At 38.4% G+C, this 26,733-nt stretch overlaps 4 protein-coding genes across 5 annotated transcripts in view; 1 reads left to right on the top strand and 3 right to left on the bottom strand.

Moving 5' to 3' along the window:
- LOC145491805 (uncharacterized) overlaps window positions 1–26,733 on the top strand; it is a 130,616-nt gene that overhangs the window by 37,670 nt on the left and 66,213 nt on the right. The window lies entirely within an intron of this gene.
- On the bottom strand, window positions 1,369–6,518 carry LOC145491819 (cullin-3-like). Of its 2 annotated transcripts, XM_081471092.1 has the most exons (6): window positions 6,464–6,518; window positions 5,294–5,382; window positions 3,625–4,573; window positions 3,426–3,522; window positions 2,082–2,239; window positions 1,369–1,531 (listed from the first exon to the last, which is right to left on the bottom strand). In XM_081471092.1, exons 3-6 carry the CDS (start codon window positions 3,688–3,690, stop codon window positions 1,472–1,474), a joined length of 381 nt encoding a protein of 126 aa, XP_081327218.1. In that variant the 5' UTR covers window positions 3,691–4,573; window positions 5,294–5,382; window positions 6,464–6,518; the 3' UTR covers window positions 1,369–1,471. The 2 variants fall into 2 exon arrangements, with proteins under 2 accessions (XP_081327218.1, XP_081327217.1); XM_081471091.1 differs by lacking the exon at window positions 1,369–1,531 and having other exon boundaries at window positions 1,572–2,239.
- On the bottom strand, window positions 6,449–15,109 carry LOC145491820 (cullin-3-B-like). Its single transcript, XM_081471093.1, has 4 exons — window positions 15,014–15,109; window positions 13,672–13,784; window position 6,704; window positions 6,449–6,535 (listed from the first exon to the last, which is right to left on the bottom strand). The coding sequence occupies exons 1-4, from the start codon at window positions 15,107–15,109 to the stop codon at window positions 6,449–6,451; spliced, it is 297 nt and encodes a 98-aa protein (XP_081327219.1).
- Window positions 20,840–21,346, bottom strand: LOC145491891 (uncharacterized). Its single transcript, XM_081471174.1, has one exon. The coding sequence runs from the start codon at window positions 21,344–21,346 to the stop codon at window positions 20,840–20,842; it is 507 nt and encodes a 168-aa protein (XP_081327300.1).

Below are 26,733 nucleotides of genomic sequence, written 5' to 3'. Positions count from 1 at the left end.
GCCTGGCAGTCGGAGCATTTGATCTTGTAAACTGCTCCCTGTCTGTTGTTAGGTTCGTCCCTGTCTTTCACGTTGGTCAGTAAGTGTCGTAACGTAGATGTAGGTTTGTGGGCTACACGGATATTGTAGGGCTGTAGGATCCGTGAGATGGTCTCAGAAGTACCCTTAACGTAAGGTATAGTTACACGAGTCTTTCAGCCAATACCATCATGGCTAAACTGACCAATCATGTTCCACGGACCAGACTTATAACATCATCGACTGACAAAAAACTATTCACTTGACTCTGAAGATGACTTCCACTCAGGTTGTCGAAACGTCAGTCACCAAAAACAGTTCTTTTCAGAACTACCCTCACCCGGACGATCACACTATACGAACTAACCTTTATTACATTCGCTAAACATTGGAAAGTTATCGTTAAACACAGCGTTGAATCGCTTCGCCTTCAGCACATGAAGTTTGGACTACTTGCACACTTTTCGTCTTTTCAGCCGTTTACTTTCGTGATGACCGATTCCACCTACGAATCACTGCATTTCCCCGTCAAAATACTTTTGAGTTAATTAGTTTGCTTTTTGCCTTTCATTGATAACCTTTCCTTTCTTAAAACTTTCTTAGCATGAAATGTTTTCGTCCCTATGCGGATTTCGTGTGCGGCGCGGAGTCTGTGCTTTCATTCTTCCAGTTGCTGTGATTGTTGATGAGAATAAGCAACTTGATCAAGAAAGCACAATGAATTTTCCTCGCATTGACAGACGTTTTCTATAGTTATTTCATAAAAGCGATAGACCACGCTTTCCATGGGTTCACCGGCACAATAAAGCACTTGGGATGCCGGGAGAACACTCGAAAAGCTTGTAAATCACGAGCCGTTAGGCGAGTGATTTACTAGCTTTTCAACATCCCGGTGGTTTATTGCGCCAGTGCACAATTAGAAAGAGTGGTCTATTGCTTAAATAGAAACACGATTTTTAACCAATCAGCGCGCGTATTTTCTTAGGACTGTTTTCTAAAAAGAGATTTCGTTCGTGATGGCTCAATAGGAATTAGATAGGACTAGCGCGCGCGCTATGCTATAATACATTTGGGTAGAATATCATTGCTTTGAAAGATTCCATTCATGCAAATAATCAAATTCCGGATAAAAAATACTACCATGAGGTTTAAAGTTTATTTTTAACTTGCAGCTGTTAAGGTAAGTCACCTGGTAGCTACCGCATCTTACTCAGTAAAGGCGACGCTAACTGGTGGAGATTTGCTATAGTAGTAATAGCAGTAGTTGATCTGGTGTTTTATAATATGCATTGCTTATTGTTACTTCTTTAAGCTACATCTACCAACACGACTTTACAAGCAGCATCACGTTAAACTTTATCATGAAAAAAAAAAAAAAATGAATTACATCAGTTATTCCATCCGTCCGGTCAGTCAGTCAGACAGTCAGGCCGTCCGACCGTCCGTTTCTCAGTCAATCAACCGTGTATTTACCTTTATTTTCTGCAATGAGATTGAGAACTCGCTCAAATTCCTAGAGGAGAACAAAATGCACACGTTTACCTCTTCTGTAATATAGTACAAGAAAGTTTTAAGGAGTTTGTCGCCAAATGGAAACTATAGAATCTTGAACTGTGCACATCGGCGACCTAATACGGGGTTCGTACAAAAGAACACCAGACAGACCCCTCGCAAATAACGAACATTTACATCTGCGTTACGCAACAACCACACGAGACACTGATCAAAATATTACCATAATTATCATCAGAAGTAAATATGTCAGGTACTATTGAATTAGTTTACTACTCGTTTGCATCAGGTTTGTGGCATTATTGCAAAGTTTTTTTTTTTTTACTTCTTTTTTTCTTTACCGCACTTTAAATGCTTCAGCTTGTATACACATTTGTAGAATCGTACTGCCGTACTGCATTTAAGCTGTGTAACGATCGCTAACTTGATGACTACCCTACACAATGTAGCTGCTGATACAAATTTTCACTCACGACGGCAAATAGTGTGTTAAAAGATTGTCGCAGAGCTACACGATGCCTAGAAAAATTGACATAAAATACACCCCTAACCTCAAAGTAGAAGGTGGGATCTTCAACACTTTCCATTTCTGTCACCTCTTCTGGAAAGTATCGCCTCATACAGTCGCGCACCGTCTTCAACCAATCCATTAAAACATCATTATTTTTTCCTTGGACTCTCTTACAGAGGCGGAACAATCTTAATAGATCTGAATATGAAAAGAACAGTTAAAAGTAAAATTTAGAAATTCTTGATGATGCCATCATCATCATCATCATCACGGTGAAATCTTTGCGCATGATTACAAGAAACTCCTCCCTCCCTTTTAAAACTAACATTGAATTAATGTAAGCAATCCATGATCCCGGGAGCCATTAAACCCACAGCCCAAGAACCGTCAAGGGGCATTATGTCACTGATGACATATTTACTTGTAAGGTTATCTTAACTGTCCATAACACCTGAAAGGTTCTTTTACGTTTTTGCTTTGGCTTTGTAGTTGCTTTAGAAATTTAAAAGTCTATCTGCCATCAAAGGTGTTGAAAATACTGGCACTAATAAGGTCATTCCACTGAAATAGAACCTGCACTGAAATTTTTGTCAAACTTTGTCTATTGATTGTTTATATTATTTTGAAATAAAAATGAGGGGTCCCCATGCTCGTTTAGGAGCAACAGCACCTTGTTTGTACCCAAAAAATCCTTATAATAGCACAATCATTATAGTCACGATTGCTTGCTAAATTTACGTTTCTTGTTCTACACTGAGAATTGGTCCGTATTTATTTTACATAAAGAAATTGATTACTCAATTCAAAACAACAGAAAAAAAATGATAGGTCACCGTACTCGTTTTTGAGGAAATGACGATTTACCTCTATAGCGAGGTCTCGCCGTAAAGAAGAAGCCGCCATTTTTTTAATGCGCGCGCGCTAATCACGAGTGAAATTACGCGCCAGTTAGCACAAACTCGGAGAAGGCGAGAAAATTATTATATCAACTGCCAAAATTTCTGCTATTGGCCGCTTTCCCCGAGACTCAGTCAATAACCCGTAAATAAATTGTGCGGTCAGGGCCGTAGCCAGAAACCAATCATGACTGAGGCAGTGTCCAAGAAATGAGTTGTGACTGAGGCAATGTCCATGGTTTAATTCTCTTCCTGGGATTTTAGGGTGTTTTTGACGACTACAAACAACGAAAACGAAAAAAATGACTGAGGCAAGTGCCTCGATTTGCCTGTTACTAGCTACGGCCCTGGAGGTAATCAAAAAAGTACAAAGACGACATTGACAACGAATGTTAGGGAGTGTAACAACTTCATCTGCACCATCGTGATCATTGGACCATTAGATAATTACAAAAATAATGGAAACAACTCTCTGAATCTAAACAAACCTTCTATTTTGTTGTGTTTAAGCATATGATTGACACCAGAATTTTCCATTTCAATCACTGTCTTCATGTTATAGAAAGTCAGCTCCTTTTGGACAATCTGTATGCAGAGAAGAATTGTAAGTTTTGAACTACACAAGGGATTCAAATATTTCTGTATTTTCATTCCAGTTGCATGTTCTCGATATCAAGTACATGTTACCTCTATAATATTTTCCTCTGTGGTGGGATCTAGACAATCTTGCGCGCGTTCTACCTCCTCCTGCATCCTAGTTTCGACCTGTTTGGAATATCATTGGAAGTTACATCAGTACCTCTGTCAGTCTAACCAAATCAGAATTCAACAACAACAAAAAAAACTCCAATGTGAATACGCTTGAATACTAGAAACTGACAGACCTTCTGCAGATACACTGATGCATTGTTCTCTGCAAGTAAAATCTGACTTTCCAACTGTCAAGAAAAGTGAAGCAATAACAAAAAGTTAACTCTAATCTATCAAAGAAAAGAGCCCCAATTGGTATTACATGACTAAACCGCGCATACAACTTGAACACCTTAAACTATCATGAGGAGGAGCAATTTTCGTGGAATGCAATTGTCTCTAAACAACAAGGTTACGACGAACTAACTATCCACCTAGCTCAACTCTTTAAAAGTTCCCGGCCTTAGAGAAGAGACTGTACTGTATTGCACAGTATTTTAAATACCCTTGATTTTTCATTTTATGATTGACTTGCCAACATTTTGCCGAATTGTCTCTGTATTTGGAATTCTTCATTAATTCATTTCTCTATGACACAGCCTCCCTTTCAAATAAAAGCACCACCCCTAACATCTCAGAAACATTAACATAGAAAATTCCCTGCAATTTATAACGCCCTCCGCAATTAGCAACTCCAAAAAAACAACAACAACCAGTCTCATCACTATCTCACGCTGGTGAAATGGAAGTAATCCAATAACAGTAATTTAAGTGAGTATAAGTACTCTTACTGTTAAGTTGCATTTACCGTCAGCCTTGTGAAGTTCTTACTTTGAAGAATTCTGCAGACCCGTCAAGGAGGGGTTTCTCGAAACAGTCTTCATAAACACTTCTAGAGTTAATTCCCAGTGCCAGTAACATTTCACATGTATTTTTAATGGCCATCCTTCAAGAAAAAAAAATCTAATTCTTACTACAAGATGATGGATCTTATGTCCCGGACACTAAATCAAATCCTTTTAGTATCCTCATTGTATCCTGGGGTCTGTTTCTCCAAAGCCCAGGAAACTTTTCCGGCCCGTAAAGCCATTTTTAGTTCATCTGTATCTAAAAACGGAGAAGTGTATACGCCTGAAACTTCTGGTATAAATGGAACCCCTCTTCATATTAAGAATAAGTGAATAAAACAGCTCTCTAATCGTAAGGTTCGAGATTTTGCTATTTCTCTTTACGGGCCCGAAAAGTTTCCGGGGCTTTCAAGAAACAGGCCCCTGGTCTGATTTTAGAAAAAAAAATTGTTTTCCCACCTATGGTGTACCTTTACTCATTCTGCTACCTGCCAAGGAAATTATGAAAATGTTACGGGATGAAGTGGTTGCCCACCAATGGAAAGGTCAGCAAGGTATTTTCCACTGTAGTCTGTCCACAGGCGTTTCTTTTGTTTTATTACGTGTAGTTTTAAAGAAGCGAGTATATGAGAATGAGTTTGTTCTATTAATTTGTGTTTTTTTCATTTCTCTTGCTCACGGCGACCTTAAGAGAACACAGGTCTGTTAACTGACTATAGTTACTGACAAGGATAAAACGTGCGGCCCTATTGATCGAAATGCTGTACTGTTTTTAATTAAATCTGTGTTCTACAGTATAACTACAGCATACAGTGTACCTGTCAACAACTTCTCCTTCACGTTCTCTTCTCACCAGTGAAAGCAATGTTTGAGATACACGATCCCTTATACTATCATGCTTCACCACCTTAAAACAATTTGACAAAAAAGTATAACGGAAAAATAATTATGCACATTAGCATACGTTCTGCATATCTAATGGTCTTAACATGATCCTGTATCATATGATTTCTCATTGACAGGCACGAAGATGACATCCACAGTCTCGAACCTTTTACATCTGTTTACAGGGTGTTAGGCGTATCTAGCTACTGATATAAATTAAAAGCGGCAAGTGGCATCTAAATGGGAACTGTTTGAAGACAGAATCATCAGAATCGTTAAACATTACTTTCATATGAAACTAGATTGCACTGTTTCAATAGCCAATGTTTGAGGCGGAATTCAGTCGATGGACGTCTGTCTCTTTTGCCGTGTGCAAAGTAACGTTATTGACGCAAGAATAGAATCATGGAAATCTTGTTTCTGGTTCTCTCATACTTTTACTTAACAGCACCTCTTGTCTAAAAGATTCACCAGTTTACTTCTGACCATTTTCGCGTTTTGCTGTTGTGAAAAGCTATGCGCATGTCCTCTTATTGACTGTGAATCTCTTTATAACATTGACAAAGTAGTCTGTGAATCATGAGGCAAACCCGTGCAGCCATAACAATGATTTCATACGCAATCAATACAAGGAAGAACGCATGAAAGGTGATGGCAATTTGTTTCATACTGAATATAAACATGTCTGGATTTATGAAAACAGCGTTTTCGCCAGTGACGATATAAAGTAGACGATATACAAATTAAAAGGAATGTCAAACTTATTTATTTCTCCACTCTCTTCCCATAGTTTGAAGAGATTTCAAGGCCCCTAGAAGTCATGAAATCAAAGTACATATGGGTGATTTGGCACAAAGTATTGACACGGTTTTCAGAAATCCAGTGATGTACATATACGGTGGAGCCCAGCCTTAAGGCCACCCCGTTAATACGGCGACCTCGTTAATACGACTACTTTATTCTTGCCTGAACAAAAGCCCGGTCAGCCATTTTCTTATTTAAAGAACCCTTTAATACGGCCAGATTTTTGTGTCTCATTGGTGACCGGATTGACGAGGTTCCACTGTATAAAAATCGGGAAAATAATTTCAAAAAAAACTTACCAAGTCCCTAAAAAGAATTGATCCTAACGTGAGAACATCGTGAACACCATTTTGTTGAACATAAACTCTGTCCTGTGAATACAATTAACAAATATAACACATACTTTACTCGGCAGGAGAGCAAGATGGACATATTCAATCACTAAATGTTTAATCATCACTGATGAACAATCATGGAGTTTGCTTGCATACAATAATACTAAATGACAAACAAAATAGGAAAGATTCTCTGATTGAGACCCTTGAAATTTGGAGTAAAAGAACGGTTGCTAAACTCATAGGTTTGATTGTTCTTTAAGCCCAAATACTGACTGGAAAACACTGAAAATAGCATTTCCAAGCGTGTAAATTTCAAAATTTCCTAGGCGGGGTGGGGGGTGGGAATAACGCATTTTTTGGAAAGCTCTTAGGGGTATAGCTTTCCGTGTGATTGAGAAAACATCCATTGAACAAATGAATAAAGAAACGATGTGGTCAACTTTCACTGATTTTGGCTGTACGATGAATGAGTTTTAAACTGCACTTGTCCAACAAACACGAAGGAAGAAGATTTCTACTTACACGAACGAACTGTTGTCTTTTGTGGAATGTTTTGAAAAAGGTATTCGAAGAAACGAGCGATGCATTTCTCAGGGAACCAATCTTAATTTGTTTTGTTCACAATGGAACAGTTTGCCATAAGAATAACTATGATATTTCATATTCACTTACTAGTAAACTGCTGTTAAGGTGGCCGAATACAGTTTTCAAGTGCCTGTGCCTAATTCACCATTACTTTTAAACTATTTATGCTTTGGCGTCCGTTTTTTGCAAGAGTCAAGGTTAACCTCAGAAGGGTTTATTCTCGCATTTTGGCTAAGGTGTGTGCTGTTGCCATGGCAACGGGGCTGGTTAAAAACAAGGCTTAAAAAATGGTTTTTGTTTATTTAAAAAAAATCCAGTCGTTAGGTTTTTCTCATCATTTGCCCACTACGAGTTGACTTTAAATCCCTTCTGTCAACACTATTCTAATAAAATTTTGACATAGACGATTTTCGTAATTCGCCGTAAATCGTTTTCACTGCATGTTCTGAATTATTTAAAATTCCCTATGTCAAAATTCAGATTTTTTGTGATAGATCATTTACGTGGTTTCTGAACTATTTTTTGGCCAAATGTCTTGAAATTCTGACGACTGGATCGTTAGAAATCGGCAAGTTTCTGCAAAAGCAATCGGTCTCAATTTTTCGAGCAACTGCGCATGCGCTGCATTTAACTGGGTTCTTTCGGTAACAAAGAAAAAGCTGAGAATTGCTGGGTTCTTTGCATCGTTACCTTTTCAAATATATCTTTGTAATAAAAGGCTAAAGCCATCAATACACTGCGTTCAAATATAGAGAAAAATAGCGCAGATAGTGCGGGTGTTGAGTAAATAAAATGATCGCTCTATTGACGGCTTGTTTGTTTATTGCAGTCCTTGTGCGCGCGCTGAATTGCATCAGCAAAAGCGCGCGCGAAAACTGTGTTCGGCCACCTTAAGGGCCCATTAACCGATTCATGCGCGCGCTCGCGCGCGTTGCTAAGGAGGTGAAATTTCACTTCCGGTCACTTACGTCAGCCTGAGCACGGAAAATAAAAACAACTCAAAAGCTTGCAAACTCGCATGCATTTTAGATGTTTTTCTTTGTGTTTCGCAAAATGCAAAGTAAAAAAAGTACAAGCAAAGACAAAATAAGAGAAAGACAGAAAAACAAGAGCAACAGAAAGAGAAAAACTAACTCCGTGTGGCTTTGTTTGATCTTACCGAAGTGCGCTGGTAGTGTAAATTGCGCACGCGCTGATGGGGTAACTTCCAATAGATATCGGGCGCACTTCCGGTTTCTTTAAATGCTAAAGGAAACGTGGTTTTTCATTAAATCCGGCCTTTTTCGACGAATTTCGAATAAAGCTAACGTTGGCAACATAGCTATGCATTCCTTTTTCGAAATCATGCTTTTTTCAGAAAATTACGAATTTTTCAATATTTTGAAATGCTCTCAAAATCTGACCTTTTAGAAATGAAACAAAATCGATGCATAGCGTAATGAGGATTTAAATTAAAATATTAAATCAATGAAAAAAATCCCGAGAAAGTAATTTGCCTGGGAGCCTTTGCATTTTTTCTGTATTAGTCACATGACCATGGGCGTGGCCTGATGACGTCATCACTAGTGTTACTGGTCATGAAAAAGTTGAAACACATGAAATAACTCTGAACTAACTGAAAATGAGGAGGTTAGATGAGACTGAATTTTCCTTAGCAACGGCTCGAAAAGATCGGTTAATGGGCCCTTAAGTTTTCACTTAATTTGTTTGGGACCGACCTCCAGGGCGGACGGACGCAATTTTTTGATGTCTGCAAGTCTTTCCCTCAAAATGGCGTAATAACTTCTCCAGACCAAACAGACCAAACGAGCAACGAAGTTCCAGAGTCAGTTCGAAAGAGGGCCAGGAGAAAAGAATCAGGCTCACAAACCGAAGATAATAAAGTCAATGAAAGCTGTAGCCTGCAGAACAGGCGGATTAGCGGGCTCTAGTGCGATACACGAGCGCACGCGCGAAGCGCGAGGCGAGAAAAATCCGCCTGCAATCACACCATTGTTTATGCTCTACGGCCCCCTTGAAATGATTGGCATGGAAGAATGAAAGAGAACAAAACAATTCAATTTACTGGCGCGATAAAACGTCTCAAGTAACCAATTTACAAATGTATACAGACGTGAACACCTAAGTTTACCTAAATTCAAATCATGTGGTGCCAAAGCGAACAAAGGAGGTACATGTATAAACCTAAACATCGAGCTCAGGAGACGAAAAGCTCGAACAAATTCTGGACGCAAGAAACATGACAACATAGAACGGATCTCTAAGATTCTCGAAGTAACACTACAGCAGTCTCTGGCGACGCCGGACAGAGCTAAATATGATCCGCGGTGAAAAGCCATATAACTTAATACAGTTTTAATTTAACAACCGGGCCCGGCGTCACAATATAGAATGCAAATAATCAACGTTGATGATCACCGACTTTGTCCCTCCAGAGCGAATAATTAAAGAGATACAACATATCTTTCTGCAATAGAAATAAGGCAAAACAACCAACACTTTACTCGGCACATGGCAAATTATAGAGGCGTCAAACTCTAAAAAGCAATAGATAACAGCTGAAACAATGCAGAGCTCTGACCTCTGACAGTCCAACGGCTCTACTCTACTTTTAAAAACGTCATCCTGATAACACAATATTAAGTGCTCTTCAGAAACAAGTGAAGAGCGAAATTAAAGGTTGAGAGGCTGGAATTTATAAGAGAACGGCAAATGTAGAAATGTCACGAGCCGTAGGAGTCCGTGTAGGCCTGTCACCCAAATCAAACATATTTTGTTTTTTTCTCGCGTCTGACGTCACGCGACTTAAAGCAACCAATCAGCAAAAACCGATCGCCAGGCGAACGGTTGGAAGAGCATGAACAATGGTGTGACTACAGGCGGATTTTTCTCGCCTCGCGCTTCGCGCGCGCTCGTGTATCGCGCTAGAGCCCGCTAATCCGCCTGTTCTGCAGGCTATGAAAGCTGCGGCGGTTGTCGCAACATGGCCGACACTATAATTGAGATGAACTGTAAACTTGACCCGGTTCTGGCGCGGAGGAAAAAATTGACGAGATTAAAGAAAAACAAAAGTAGTTGGAGAAAGTAACTGCTGACCTGGAAAAAAGCCTCTAGTTCGCTCGCGAGTCTATCAAATTTCTGACTGCACAGGTTGATGCTCAAGCAAAGACGATCTCTGAGCTGGCGAAAGGTGTGGACAACTTGACAAAAAGTGCCAGCTTTGAGAAGGAACGCGCAATTAAATTAGAAAGCCACAGTCAGAGAAATACTTTGATATTTTATGGTATTCCTGAAGAAGTGAATGAGACTAGCGCCAAGACCGAATCGCTGCTTTACTCCTTTCTAGAAGAAGAATTGAAGTTGAAAGAAGACGACATAGACGGAATTTCAATAGAACGTGCACATCGACCTGGTAAACGAAACGCAAATGGTGAGAAGCCGCGCCCGATCATAGCAAAGTTTAGTTTCTTCAAGAATAAAGAACTCACACTATCTAACGCACGTATTCTCGCTGGAACAGTCTTCGGAATTTCACAAGATTTCCCCCGAGAGATCATAGAAAACGAAGAGGCCTAGTGAATGTCTTAAAAGAAGTAAAGAAAGGGGGGCGCGACGCCAAATTGGTCTACGACAAACTATGCATCAACGGTCAGGGATACATACCAGGATTATGAACAGACAGCTTTAATAATAACAAAAATAATCTTATGACAAGAGGTTCGACATCTCTTCAGCGAAACATGTGCTTTGGCTTGCCTTGGAGACCTTCTCAAACTAAGTATGACTTTTAAGGTTAATGTAATTGTTGTTGTTGTTATAGATTTATGTTTGTTTATATTTATTTTTTGCCCCTATTTTGGCGTACAGTGTATCTAGTGGGAAAATCTATTACGTTTGAAACCCAACTAATTTATTTAAGTTTCAGTAGAGCTTTCAATGTCCAACATAACTATTTCATCCCTTAACGTACGAGGCTTGGGCGACAACGAAAAACGAAGAGAAATTTTTCAATGGCTAAGAAAGAAAAAGTTTTCTATTTACATGCTGTAAGAGGTTCATTGCACTGAAAGGTCCTTTGAGACTTGCGCCACTCAGACTGAATGGGGCTATACGGCTTTTTTCAGTGGCATTGCAAGTAACAAAGCAGGTGTCGCTATCTTGTTCAATAACAACTTTACCTTCAAGGTTTTGAGGCAAATATGTGATAAGGAAGGAAGGTACATTATTATTGATTTAGAGGTCGGTAAGCTAATCTTAACGATCTGTAATATTTATGCTCCTAACAAAGACGACCCCATTTTCTTCCAAAATGCACGTGAACAAATGATAACATTAAGGTGTGAGGAAATTATTCTTGGGGGAGATTTTACTCTTGTTATGGATGTCATCAAGGACTAAAAGGGCGGGAAATCAATGACGCATCGAAACTCCTTGAAAGTGAGAAACGTCGAGTGTAAATTAAGTCAGTATGCGGACGACACCACGATGATGTTAGATGGCTCACAAGCGTCGCTTGGGAGGTCTTTCGCTTTGCTAGATAGTTTCGGCCAACTGTCTGGGCTGCGAGTTAACTGTGAAAAGACCGAGGTTCTCTGGATAGGATCAAAAGAAAGGGTCAAATCAAATTATGTGCCCAGAAAAAAACTTGAAACGAGCGGATGGTAAAGTCAAGGCTTTAGGTGTTTGTTTCGTACGGACCAAAATGAGGGAATGAAAATGAACTATGAAGACAAGTTTCACAAAGTTGAAGATACTCTTACAATTGGCAAAACAAGAGATGAACGCTTCCTGGAAAGGTTACAATTATAAAAATTTTAGCAGCATCCCAATTGGTCTGTATTACCTCCTCATTACGTAGATGTTTTAAATCGTTAAAAAAAATAAATGATTTGCTTTTCAAATTTCTCTGGGATGGAAAAAGGGACAAAATCAAACGGTCTGAAAAGATTGCTGACTATGGCGATGGTGGTCAAAAAATGTTGGACATCATGGTTTTCAATAAGTCTTTAAAGATCGCGTGGATAGTAAAGTGTATTTCCGATGATTGTTAATCAAAATGGAAAACTTTTCGGGATTTCTATCTTTCAAAATGGGGTGGAAAATCAGTTTTTCTTGGGAACTTAGGGAAAAAAGATGCCACCAAACATGATATCAAGGATAACTTCCTCCGAGAACTTCTCGAAATTTGAGTCGACTTTAATTTTAGAGACTCGTTTCTCTCCAAACACGACTTTTGTAGCAGCACGATATGGAATAACTCATCAGTCAGAATTGCTAATAGGCCTTTTTTCTACAAGCACTGGGCCGAAGCTGGTGTACAAAATATCAAAGATCTTGTTACCGATGATTTTACGGTCATAACTTATAGAGACTTCAGAGAGAAATATTGCTTATCTGCCTCTTTCCTTGAATTTTATGGAGTGACCTCGGCCATAAGGAGTGCTATGAAGTCTTTGAAATTGAAGGCGCAAGATGAAAAAGATCAGGGTTTTTCGGTGCAAAAACTGATTGCAGCAACCAGGCCGATTAAATTAGTGTATAAAATTCTTATAAAAAATATTCTACTAGCCCCCAAAAGAGTCAAGAAAAATGGGTAAAGGACTGTGACCTTGAAGTGGTGGAGGATTTGAGCTGGAGGTCGATTTATTTACTATCAAGGTTGTGTACGCTCAGTACTAAGATAAGGAACTTACAGTTCAAATTTCTCCACAGACGTATAGTAACGAATTCCTTTCTATCTAAAATAGGAATTTCAGAGACTGCTCTTTGCTATTTGTGCAAAACAGACAAGGAAACATTAATCAATCTTTTCTGGGAATGCTCGGTAACGAAAACCTTTTGGGGAAGGGTTCATTGTTTTTTCGCTTCAATCCATTTGATACCAGCCTCACACGTTTCGGATATCTATGAATGTTTAGGTTTTAGAGGAGAAAAAGATGATATTTTATTAAGCCACTGTTTGCTCCTCGCAAGGTATATTTATTGCTGTAATTTCTTTTAACATCTCTCCATCTATCAGAGAATATGCGCAGCAGCTGAAATATAAATTAGAAATTGAAAAACAAATATCTATCGTCACCGATTCCCAGAATAAATTTCAGCAGAAGTGGCACAAAATACTTCATGCACTATAATTGCTATATAGTCCGCGGGCGGGCTCCAAATGTGAGCCTGCTCGCAGGCTATATTTCACTCTCCTTATCCTGATCTTAAGCTTCTGAAAATCAAGCTTGCTAAAAGCTGTACTATTGGGTTCCTTGTCAAGCTTTTACTCTTGTCTATCCCACCCGCAATTTAGCCTCTTTGTCTTTTGTAATTGTTAATGTTTTCTGAGTAAGTTCCTTTTTTTTTTTGCAAATGATGTGATATGTATCTGTTTGTAGTATCACATTGTAAGTAGTGTAAGCAAAACAATTTGAGTAGCAGAAATATTAATTGTTAATATTGCAAAGCAATGTACGTAGAGAGTATCCTTAATGTAGTTAATGTAAGTATGATATTGTAAGTAGTGTTCTGTGTGGTTGTAACATAAAAGAAATTAAAAGTTCTCACTTAAGCTGAGTTATTTATTACGTTAGATGAACATGTAGGAAAGGATAACACTAATGTTCTTCATCGATTTCTGATATCTACTCCAGGCAGTATTCAGTGTGTCCAGGAAATCGTCATCGTGTGAAAGCATTACATCGTGGTATACCTTGAGAGAAATACAATCGAAGCTTGTTATGAATCCTTTTTGAACATGTGCCGAGGACATGTAAAGCAAATACTTGAACTGACAGGCTTGAACTCAGGTCAATTTTCAACAATGGAAATTTATACCCAGCCCGTTTTAGGATGAACAAAGATATCTCAGCCATTCTGAATCAGAAATGAATGACTCTTGGCCGTACGATTCTACTAGAGGTACCCACAATATGAACCTTACAATTTTGATACCATGACAAGACACTGGGTTCCAGACTTCCCTAATGTTGAAGGCTTTTCTGACCACCTTTAGCGTTCTTTATTGATATTTGCCAATGGTACCTGATCTGCATGATCCAGCAAGCATATAAATATGTCAGGCCGAGTTCATGGGCTAAATTGTTTAATGTTTTCGAGCTGAAAATCACCAAAATATTAAAATCAGGTTGGGGGGGGGGGACTGTAAAAGAGTAGGTTGCCATAGGAACTGAAATTTTTACAGCAGTAGATGTGCTACATCTAGAACTAATAGTCTACCAAGTTTCAATGGTTTCCGCTGCAAGTTGACCGAGATAGCTCTATTTATATACTCGATGCAATATTTGGTTAAGCGTATGACGTCATCGGTTCATTTGCATATTTTACACATTTTTCAAACTTAAATATCTCCGGAACCAATGCAGATACTTGCAAACGGTAAACGGAGTTTTTAATCTTTCGCACAATTCTACGTGATCAGCCAAAGGATTCAAAGGTCAAAAATTCGATAATAGTACCACTTTAATCACTCTTTATAAGTAGGTGCTAGAGTTATTTTTCAGGAAAGCAAAGTACAGTCGAACCTCTACAAAGTGGCCACCTATTAAGCGGTCACTCCTTATTAAGCCGCCAGTTATCAAAGTCCCGAAATTATTGTCAGTAAAATATTGTAAATAAAACACCTATTAACCGGCCACCTCTAGTAAGCAGCCACGGCCACCTTTTGGTCATCCCAGTGAGGGTTTTTCTTTTGTTTTTACCCCAATTAAACGGTCACCTAAAATCTAATACGTAAATTAACTTTGGTTTGGAAAAGGCGATGGCCGATAAGAGTCCGATATAGAAGGTGAGTCCAAAATTGAAGTGAAGCCATGTTCATTCAGAAATTAAATGTAAAAAAAACCTCTTAAGCAGCCACCTCCATTTTCCCGAGGGTGGCCATTTAATAGAGGTTCAACTGTAGTTAACGCAGTTTGATACCTTTTCTACCAGATGTCCTGTGACAACTTCCTGGAGTCCAGAGTATAACATCTCTCCATGCTTGTGAAGCACCAGAGAATAAGCATTCCTATCCATTTTAAATTAACATCATTAGGACATCAACAGCTTGTATATATCCCTTAGTTAAGTCTCATTACTAATAATTTATTATTGATGCTTGTCTTTCATCAATCTGTTTGAAGCTTTTCTCTTATTTTGTCCTTTGTATTCCGCAGTTACCTTAAATATTGAGAATTAGAAAATAGCCCAAAGAAAATACACGTGCTGATTGGTTTAAATTATGTACTGTGTCGCTATCGAGTTTTAGTATAAATCTACTAGTGTTCTTATTCTTTAACTTTCTATCACGAATGCCGCTCTCTGCTTGGCTTCGCTACTCACTATCTATTCTGTGATAGATAGTGAGCAGCGTAGTAGTGTGCCTTTGTTAACAAAATGAAGGCCACTTCTTGGTGTTTTCAAAGTGTCTGTGAAGAGGGTTAGATAAAGTTTTGAACGATTAGTAGATTCATACTAAAACAATTAGATTCGCTCGCTGCGCCCTCGTCAACTATCACGCGATAGAAATCTAGAGCTCATAATCTAATTGTTTAGTCGAAACACGAGCGAAAAATTGGGTGAACGAGAAATGCTGTGGGAACACGAGCCGACCGGCGAGTGTTTCCACAGCTTTTTCGAGTTCACCCAAACTTCCACGAGTGTTCGACAGAAGCATGGAGAACAAGTTTAATTCTACAGTATTTCTTTTAGAAAAAAGAAAACAACTTGTTTACTTTGATCATCAAAATGTAAATTCTCTTTGCTCGCCTTCATTATGTCAAGAGCTCCGTGATAGTTCTGTGTTTTTATCGAGTTTTAGAAACATGATTTTAAACCAATCATCACGCGTATTTTCGTAGGGATGTCTTCTTCAAATTCCTCCGTTTTGAAGAGTGTTTTCGAAAAGCTCCGTTTTCGTAACCGATTGTGTTTTCAAATTTCTCCAGCATAGTGAGGACGCTGCTATTGATTAAGAATCCCAAGAGGACGTGAAAATACACACTAATTTGCCCCCTGAACTTCCCATAATAGCTATTTGAAACAATAGAATTCAAAATGGCCGCCGTATCGCCAAAAATGTCCATTATTCCTAGAAATGCTTCGCAAAATTATTTATTACTCAGCTACAAAAAATTCATCATAATATTGAAACAAAATGGTTGTTTTAAGGTGTCTCTATACAGTTTTTTCTGGACCACGCCAAACATTTTCAATCAGCTTTTTTAAGAGTCTACCCTTAGCGACACCAAAATAAAACCAGTCATTGAAAATGGATTGAAGTTTTGTATGATGTATTTCTTAATGCAATCGATGTTTCCATGGCAATGAAAAACACAAGAAAAGAAAATCGGTAAAACATGAATTTTGCGCGAACAAGATGTGATTAAAAAAGGTAATATCAGTGCCTTAAATTATGGTTTATGGCAAAGAGAATATACAAGAATTAAACATTCTCTATGTTTGATCTCAAGTAAATCGCAAAAGCATTTCAAATTGTGCCTTTTGGATCAGAATAATACATGAAAAACCAGTTGAAAAATGTGTTGATAAAATTGCTTTGAAAATCATTACTTGCTAATAAGTTTCATTGCGCTAAACAATTAGGCTAATTCTGTGCCAGCCAAATTAATAAGGTGTCCGACCAAAATGAAGATTTGAAAGACTTCCAGCACTGTAATAACATTATTTTACACCAATTAAATGAAGGAAAATCACACGTTACATAGCAGTACACTATGCATGTACAGTGTAGGGCTGTGTCCTGGCAACTAACTTTTGCCTTTGAGGAGCAGGAAAAACTTCCTTTTTTCCATATGCTTAAAGTGCACCTAACCCCCAAATTTTTTTTTCGCTAAAACAAATCTAGACTTTATTTGAAGCATTTGGGCGAAGAAATTTTTGAATTTGGTTGAATCCTCGATTTTCTATGCCCTTTCAAAGTCACGATTAAGTGTTTCACGACCGCGTTTTAGGGAGTCTGGGGCGGCGGTACCTGATGACGTCTACCCAGGAACCAAACACAATAGCGCCTCAGTCAACTCTCTGTATTTGCTCGAGAAAATAGAACGCAAAACTAATCGTTCCGATGTATTTTGGGACTAAAACGTCCAAGTTTTGTCTCAGAATCATTTCTTTTTCGTCACTGGAGTCAGAGTTAAGTTTCGATTCGGAAGGCTCCGAAATAAACTTCGATCGAGCACGTTCGACAACTGTGAACTCACTGCTTAGAGCTTTGAGAGCAATTTACAATATTTCAAGCGACGACGGGGAAGACGTCTTTGCGGACGAGCTGCTTGTATATTAGGAATGGAAAGCTAGATACGAAGTGGAGGAGCAGGCAAACGAAAAGCAGGAAAGAAAACTCAAGGACTGCTTTGGATGGTAATTTCGTCAACTAAACATAAGATTCCCACGCGTGTTTATAGCCCGTTTACATTTGTCCTTACCGAGAATGTATTTTGTCAAGGTTCTGTTAAATCCAGTTTGTGTTTTACTTTCAGTTGAATGCTTCATGTTTATAAGAGCGACGTACGTGTTGCAGTTTTCGAGACTTGATGACCTCCAAAACATTGGCTTCGATCAATTGAAAATCGTCTTGTTTGGACCTGTATTTTTGAAGTTGCGGGAAGCAAGGCGGAAGGAAACATTTCATACAACTACCGATTTCACACTGTCACACGTTTTAAGTCGTAACTCCAAATAACCAATGTAAATTGTTCTCAAAGTTTGCAGTGAAACTCGTCGGATAAGCGAAAAGGATGTGTTCCCTAAGCGGTCCGCAGATAATGTTACGCGGTCATATTTTCGACGCTATTGCACAGAATCTTTGTCGCACTGCTGATTTCCAAACCTTCGAAAAACTCTGTGAGTCTAACAATTTTGTTATCATGTAATTCTACAGGATTAATCTTCGACTTTCATCTAAATCGAAAGAGAAATAAGTGTTGGTTAGCGGCGTACAGTTGCGATCTATTTACATATCAGTATAACGCTTCTTGATCATGACCGGATCACACAACTTTGCCGGTTATGTTATAAATATTACGGGATTGGAAGATATAGGTTGTAGGTAGTATTTCTACAAATTTCTGGTTAGCTTTAAGCAGAAAATTTATGAAAATAGCGTTCGAAAGTCTGCGAACAAATTCCAGTGAGAGTTCTTCAATGGTTCTCACAGATTCAGTTCGCTTGTTTCGGTTCGACAAAATCAACCATCGTTTACGTCTTTATTGCACCATTAGCCGATCATCGTCAGTAAATTGTACAGTATATCTTTCTTTAAATCTGGAATATTGCTGCAACAGCCGATAGCACCTCTGGAAGGCGTTTTCTGCGCACTTTTCGAATGTGTATTGCACCATCCTGAAGGAAATGAGAGGAAATGAGATATCCAACCTTCCTGGGTAGACGTCACAAGAGCCGCTGGACCCATTCTCCTCAAACTCGGTCGTGAAACAAAATGGCGGTGTTTTGGAGCTATTTTCGAGATGTCGTCGTGGCACAGAAAATCGAGGATTTAACGGAATTCAAAACTTTTTTCGCAGAACTATTTCAAATAATAAGTAGATTCGTTCTAGCGAAAAAAAATTTTGGGGGTTAGGTGCACTTTAAGTACTGGGCGCTCAGGATTTCATGGTTAGGAAACTTTGGACTCCTCGTAATTTTTCTTAGACCACAGCCTTGCAATGAATTTGTGTATACATATTACCTTTGGTTATAAACTAAACTATATTATTAAAAAACATTACCCATACAATCCTTCAGTTGAGACATTTAGCTTCCCCTTCGGCTGTGTAATCAGAATCTCCTGAAAGGAACTCTTCAGAGGTTCCAACAAGTCTTCCACATATTTGCCATCCATAGTCATCTAATCAGTAAGCAATAAATTAATATACAATGTATGACAAGTACACATGCTAGAGACATCATAACTTCAAAATGTAAGAAAACAAAAAACAAAATTTTAACAACAAAATTGACAACAATTTTATCAAAGTATGATGTCATAGCTGATAATGCAACATCAGTAGTAATGGACGCTTATATGGCTGGTAACCAATCAGGAGCAGAGGAAGACAATAGGCTATTGTTTGGAAAACAATGGATTCTATTGTTCTCCAAATCCAAGATGGCGCCTTGAAAAATGGGACCAGTCCGGAAACAAATTAAGAATTCAAGATGGCATGACAGTCGACAGCCCATGACAGTCGGCCATGTTGGAAAACAGCCCACTCAGCCTCGACGGAGGACTGGGATTGGTCTCACGGATTTCCATGGTGACACAAATCACGCCAGGGTCACGCCAAATATGTCATGCAGCTTCAAAATCGATACTTACAGTGTCCTGTGGTCTTAAGCAACAGAAGTCTGTCTGGCAAGCGGCCATGATGAAGACTGAGAGACTTTGGTCCGAGGTCTGACTATAGGGAGGCTATTCCAAAGCATCATGGGACGATGACATCATCGTGAACCAGTCAAAGGAAAGAAATCAGAATGAATTAAAGTACTTACAGCTGGGCTTCCCCAGTCCCCCTCTCGTAAGGAGAGTATTAAACCAAACATCACACAATGTCAAATGTCACGAACTTTTATGTCAAAACTTTTGCGCTAACGTTAAAAGATATGACATCATTGCCATGTTGATTGAGTAAAAAGACTGATTTCTATCATCATCACACAATTTTTCAAATGAACTTTAATGTCCAAAACGTTTGTGCCGAAATTACAGAAAGCTGGTCATTGTGTCTCAAATAAGATAACACTATCAAAAAAATGGAACAGAAATAATTTTATCTAGCGTGAATGCAATCCTTGACGAGTAACGAATTATAAGCAAAGGCAAAAATATATAGGGTAAAAGGTGGGAAGAAAAAAAATACAATTGAAATACTTCAAGTGGAAATGAATTGCTAATGGCAGTTTGCAATAAAATCTAAACTCCTTGATCTCGACTGTTCCCTTGAGAAAAGTATCATTCAAAGGAATCGTGAACAATCGCATTTTGGGTGACCATTGAAGAATTAACACAATTAGTCGGGGGATGAAACATGGAATTAATTAAAACCGAAAAGCACATGTTTAGAAGCTGAAATCATGTTAGCCTGTATCTTAACCCTTGAGAATAACATCGAAGGAATTTCAAACAAACATTTTGCGCTTCCAGTAAAGATCTAACTTCATTTACAAACACTGCAAACTAATCGCTTCCAATAAAGCTGCTTGAATACTAAGTAGTTTTAGACAGGTATAAAATCACTTACATTAACCATAGTCCTTTCCTCCAAAGCATCACACAGCTCTTGATCACTTAGATCCATAATCGCCAAGACAAGAATGAGAAGACGTGTGTCCAACTTTGTCACGAGTAAAATGAATTCTCTCAAGACTGTTTGACTTATAAATGGGTATTCACAAAAGAATAGACAATGTCACGTGGTTAACAACCAATGAGAAGACAGGAGATAGGGGGTATGTGATATCACATGATTAAGAGTCGATGAGAAGACGGGGGATAGAGGGTATACCTCCAGTTATGTCATTAAATTGTTTAAAATTAAACAAAGAGTCTGATATTTATTTTATAACATTTATTGAATAATAACAACTCCAAAGGGAGAATTGATAACAACTTTAACTTTTTCTTTGCCTGTACAAATCTGTTCTGTCGTGGTTTGAATTCTGGGCTTCTCGTCTACTTTCAAGGTTTCTCGCAAGTTGTTGTTGTAGGACTAGTCTCGGCTGTTGGTATACCATTTTAGTCAATGATCAGACATCCTCTCTCTTTCTCTGATGCCAGTGCGGGTATCCTTCGTGTGTCAGGAGGTGACTAAATACGCGTTTCCTGTCATCACTGGTGGGATGTAAATCCAGGACCGTGTACCCAAACAGTCGTTGGATCACTTTTTGATACACGACCATCATGTCTTGCCAGCAAGTGGGAAAAGCTTGAAGCAGTAAATTCTTCATCACTAATTGATCTCTTGGATTTTTGAAGGCTACGATGAAGTGTGCGTTTCTGGAAATACTCTTAGCGTATTTCCCTGGTGGAAACATGTCTTGGCACAAGTACAACACGATGATATTTTGATGGTGAGAGTGTTTGGTGAATAAGTCCAGCAACTCTTTGTCCTCACCTCCCTCTGCCATCAGATCATCTAACACAAGTAATCCACCCTTCGGAAACCATGACTTGAGATGATCTGACTCTGGAATCCCTTTATGAAATTGCACACCAGCATCTTTCATGTCTTGGATTTTAATCCATCTTGCCATGCCCCGTAGCAATAATGAATTGTAGGGGGAGGGTCTACAAACAATTCTTCCAAATGATCCAAGAGCAACGATTCAGTAAAACAAGTCTTTCCGCAGCCAGAGGGACCCACAATCAAAATACTGGAGGGTGTCTTAAACCGAAATGCTTCTCTCATTTCTATTCTACTAGGGATCCCATGGTGCTTTTTGGTAGGAAATGGGATATTTGGGACATCTTCTAGTGTTTTTTCTGTGCCAAGAGATTTGTAATCAATTCTCCCTTTGGAGTTATTATTATTCAATAAACATTGTAAAGTAAACATCAGACTCTTTGTTTAATTTTAAACGTGATATCGCATACCCCCTATCTCCCGTCTTCTCATTGGTTGTTAACCATGTGACATTGTCTATTCTTTTGTGAATACCCATTTATAAGTCAAACAGTCTTGAGAGAATTCATTTTACTCGTGACAAAGTTGGACACACGTCTTCTCATTCTTGTCTTGGCGATTACAGATCTAAGTGATCAAGAGCTGTGTGATGCTTTGGAGGAAAGGACTATGGTTAATGTAAGTGATTTTATACCTGTCTAAAACTACTTATTATTCAAGTGGCTGTTTTATTACAAGCGATTAGTTTGCAGTGTTGGTAAATGAAGTTAGATCTTTACTTGAAGCGCAAAATGTTTGTTTGAAATTCCTTCGATGTTATTCTCAAGGGTTAAGATACAGTCTAACATGATTTCAGCTTCTAAACATGTGCTTTTCGGTTTTAATTTATTCCATGTTTCATCCCTGACTAATTATGTTGATTCTTCAATGGTCGCCCCTAAATGCCTTTTGTTTGTTCACGATTCCCTTGAATGATACTTTTCTCAAGGGAACAGTCAAGATCAAGGAGTTTAGATTTTATTGCAAACTGCCAATAGCAATTCATTTCCACTTGAAGTATTTCAATTGTACATTTTTTCATCTCACCTTTTACCCTATATATTTTTGCCTTTGCTTATTATTTGTTACTCGTCAAGGATTGCATTCATGCCAGATAAAATTATTTGTTCCATTTTTTTGATAGTGTCATCTTATTTGAGACACAATGACCAGCTTTCTGTAATTTTAGCACAAACGTTTTGGACATTAAAGTTCATTTGAAAAATTGTGTGATGATGATAGAAACCGGTCTTTTTACTTGATCAAAATGGCAATGACGTCATATCTCTTAATGTTAGCGCAAAAGTTTTGACATAAAAGTTCGTGACATTTGACATTGTGTGATGTTTGGTATAATACTCTCCTTAAAAGAGGGGACTGGGGAAGCCCAGCTGTAAGTACTTTAATTCATTCTGATTTCTTTCCTTTGATAGGTTCCCGATGATGTTATCATCCCATGATGCTTTGGAATAGCCTCCCTATAGTCAGACCTCAGACCCAAGTCTCTCAGTCTTCATCATGGCCGCTTGCCAGACGGACTTCTGTTGCTTAAGACCACAGGACACGGTAAGTATCAATTTTGAAGCTGCATGACATTTTTGGCGTGACCCTGGCGTGATTTGTGTCGCCATGGAAATCCGTGAGACTGATCCCAGTCATCCGTCGGTTTAGAATCAATAGAATCCATTGTTCTCCAAACAATAGCCTATTGTCTTTCTCAGCTCCTGATTGGTTACCGGCCATATCAGCAACCATTACTACTAACATCACGTAAAATTCTTAATTTTCGAAAGAAGGAATCAAGAGCTGTTTAAAGGTAAAAACTGTTTGTTGATACATCAAAAATCAAATCAGATCTTATAATATTGTTAATGTTAGAGAACACTTCAAAAACAAAAGTCCAAAAACAGAGACTCGTTGATTATTGAAGTTGGTATGCTTTTTTTGTGTTGCACTTATCTTTCAGACTAATTTCCTGAATGAGCAGAACAATAATTGATACCATAATAATTAAGAACTTGAAAAAAGTCCTAGTCAATAAGTTTTTCCTGCCCTTGTTAGCATCAAAAAGTGTAATTTGCAATGTCACATTCTTGCAGCGATATAATTTTCATCTCCTTTGAAGGCAAAACCAATTAGAAAAACACAGTAATAACACTTTCTTTAAGCAGATGCTTAGCATCTGTCCAAAAATGAAAGAAAAGAGATAAGGGATCGATTAATGTACAGAAACAGTACAGGCAGGTATGGTTCTGGCAGGGGACACAAATTGCTTTTAACTGTTGTTGCACGAGAACCATTCCTCAAGAGAGGATTGGTTTTTGGTATGATCATAATTCCTCTAGTCTGTTTTAAAATATACATTTGGTGGAATGGATTTAAAGAGAAGAGGTTTTAGAAGGGGTTTTATGACATCTTCAAATTAAATATGATGTCATAACTGCGTGCAAACATTAAGCAGTATTATTGCAATTTGAACAGGTTGGTCTCTTAAAAATACCATCACCAAATATGCATAATTTACTGTACATGTAGTGCCTCACTGTTTTTCACCAAATTATGAGTACACGACTTTGCTCTTCAGTATTATTATTAGTAGTAGTATTTGAAAACCTGCCTTTACTCAAAACTATACAATACAATTTATCTGTTATATATATATATATATATATATATATATATATATATATATATATAGGCAATTGTGGAAAACGAGGACGGACAACTTCGAGCGAAAAAAAATATATATATACAGTAAAAAATCTAAGAAATCTAAAAAAAAGGTTTAAAAATTTAATAAAAATAAACGTTTCGGTCAAAGACCTTCATCAGTTGCAGTGCAAGTGAATAATAAATTACAATAACCTTAAATAAGTTTACAGTATAAAAAATGACATCATATTACAAAGATGATTACATAACAGGGCGTGGTAACACATGAAAACGAAAAAATTAACCAATGATAAACAATCGGTGATTACTAAGCGAGATACTATGACAATGCGGTACAAAACTCAAAAGACACAAACCAAATAAGAATAAATAATCGAATATAATACAAATAAGATTAATATCAAAAAAGTAACGCGATTCGTCGAGTCAGCCGAAAGTGTGAAGGGACCCGCATGTAAAATATTCAATGTTCAAAAAAGGCGGTCCCAAAATCCCCAAACAAAGCCCTTGAAACTATGCCGCGGCAAGGCACAACAGGCGCCCTAAACAGGGCCCTTAAACAACAATAATGTAATAAATTCCCCGATGGGGGCCCCTGAGAAAACCTAGCGCTAACAAAGCTAACAAGATCCAAGGTCAGGGCCTTTGAACACCTGAACTAAGATAACCGCCAAATTTGCAAGTTATTTTTGCGCTAATTGTAGTTTATTCTTTTTTTCGAGTGGAATTCCTGACGTTTGTTCAAGCCAAAAGGTGCCAGAGAGAACAACTGTGCACTCCAATATGCCTCTTTAGTGATTAAAAGCGTTTCGATGTTACTTGTATTGTTTGCATTTATCTGCACTTGATCAATACACTGGAAAGAAAAGTCGTTTAAGTCGTGCGGTGTTCTGTTGAAATGCACCGCTACCTCACAAGTCTTTTTCTTGGTCAGCATAGCAGACTTGTGGTTGCGAAATCTAACTCTAAAATCTGTTGTTGTAGAGCCAATGTATTGTAAGTTACATTTCTTACACGAAGCCAAATAAATGATATTTTTTGAATCACAGGAAAGTTTCAATCGTATCTTATAGCTCTTGCCTGTTTGAAAACTTTGGAAAGAATTTGATTCAACAAAGTAGTTGCGACAGAGATCACATCTTGTTCTTTTGCATTTAAAGCAACCCTTAACCTCAACAACCTCTTCAATCTTAGTGTTAGAGCCATAACGAGATGGCGCTAACAACTCCTTAAGGTTTTTAGATCTTCGAAAAGAGGCTATGATGGAATTTGGCGGAAAAAATTCTTTTAATTTGGGGTTGGATTCCAAAATACCTAGGTGTTTTCTGATGATGCGACCAACATCAGGTAAATTTGGATTAAATGTTGTTACAAATGGAAACAATTTCTTCTCAGCTTTGGCACGAGTTCTAAGTAAGTCAGTTCTAGATGTAGTTAAGGCTTTAGAAAATTGATCTTCCACTAGTTTTGTGGGATAACCCTGATTGACTAGATAACCCTTGTATTCAGTTGTTCTCTCGGCAAGAAATACTTGTTCAGAGCAGTTTCTCTGTAACCTAGTTGCTATGCCATAAGGGATAGCCTTGAAAACGTGTTTGGGGTGAGCACTTGATGGTGGAAGATACAAGTGGCTATCAGTTGGCTTTGAATAAACGTCTGTCTGGATGAAACCCCCGATGAGATGTAAAGTTAAATCTAGCACGTGAAGCTCGCGTTCAGAAAAAACTAATTCAAATTTAATGGTAGGATATAGGGAATTTATAAAGTCAGTAAACTCATGCAGTGCAGGAAGGCCTTGTTGCCAGAGATCAAAAACATCGTCACGGTATCGCCACCATAAAGTCGGCTTTATGGGGCCAGAAAATTTAGCTTGATAATCTATTTCCCCCATGGCAAGATCCGCGTAACTACAGGCGTTCTTTGGGCCCATGGCTGTGCCATGAATTTGTAGGAAAAAGTTTTCCTTAAAAACCGAGTGATTGCTCTTCAAACAAATTTCTACTGCTTCTAAAATGCAATTAGTGGATGGAAGCTGGTTTTCTCTGGCATTCAGTGCCTTCTTTACTGCAGTAAGACCAAGTTGATTATCTATGTTAGGGAACATTGACACAACATCCCAAGAAACTAAAAGGGTGCCTTCGGGAAAAGGGCCACTCCTGTTAAGATCCTCAATTCTATTAAGTAAATCGGTCGTATCCTTGATGAAAGATGGCAACTTACGAGCCAACGGTTGCAAGTAAAATTCACTGAAGGCTGAAAGATTTTCTATGGCCGTACCACAACACGATGTGATAAGCCTGAGTGTATTCCCTGCTTTGTGGGTTTTAATATTACCGAAGGCGACCCCTGGTTTGGCTTTTTTGTTAATTATCCAATTAGCTAATTGGTCTGAGATTTCACCTTTTCTGACCCATTTGTTGCACCAACTACGAATCCTTTTGGATCCTTCTGGCGCGTGGCATCCCTGTTGGCTCGAAGCATCTTAACTTTTTATTAATACCTTGTATCCAGCTTTCGTCCGCCTGTGAATCATCTGCCCAAGTTGATCCAGAGATGCCATTACTTAATTCCACGGTAGCACAAGCAGCACGTGTCTGGGACAAACTGTCCAGATACCAACACCATTGTACTTTTCTTATGAACTGCTTGGATAACAATGTTATCCCGGCTGGTTTTAGTTTGAATTTTAATTTGGCACTCAACGTCGATGATGTTGACCTCGTGAAGCTTTGTAAGCTTTCACTCCAACGAACGTCAAGGGAACTTTGCGTTGCTGTCTTACAAGCCTCGCGGAACAAAGTCGAT

Source organism: Orbicella franksi, chromosome 7 (assembly GCF_964199315.1).
Source record: "Orbicella franksi chromosome 7, jaOrbFran1.1, whole genome shotgun sequence".
Classification (NCBI taxonomy): domain Eukaryota; kingdom Metazoa; phylum Cnidaria; class Anthozoa; order Scleractinia; family Merulinidae; genus Orbicella; species Orbicella franksi.
The sequence above is the reverse complement of the archived record's forward strand: the minus strand, read 5'-3'. Positions and strand labels throughout refer to the sequence as shown.

What these genes read in the sequence shown, in the direction of transcription:
- LOC145491820 (XM_081471093.1), bottom strand. Translation starts at nt 15,109, where the DNA reads ATGGATAGGAATGCTTATTCTCTGGTGCTTCACAAGCATGGAGAGATG. An exon ending in CAGGACATCTGGTAGAAAAG is followed by an intron (nt 13,785 to 15,013) that starts GTATCAAACTGC and finishes ATTTCTCTCAAG; the next exon opens with GTATACCACGATGTAATGCT.
- LOC145491819 (XM_081471091.1), bottom strand. Translation starts at nt 3,690, where the DNA reads ATGCAGGAGGAGGTAGAACGCGCGCAAGATTGTCTAGATCCCACCACA. An exon ending in CAGAGGAAAATATTATAGAG is followed by an intron (nt 3,523 to 3,624) that starts GTAACATGTACT and finishes CTCTGCATACAG; the next exon opens with ATTGTCCAAAAGGAGCTGAC. An exon ending in TAAACACAACAAAATAGAAG is followed by an intron (nt 2,240 to 3,425) that starts GTTTGTTTAGAT and finishes TTTCATATTCAG; the next exon opens with ATCTATTAAGATTGTTCCGC.
- LOC145491891 (XM_081471174.1), bottom strand. Translation starts at nt 21,346, where the DNA reads ATGGCAAGATGGATTAAAATCCAAGACATGAAAGATGCTGGTGTGCAA.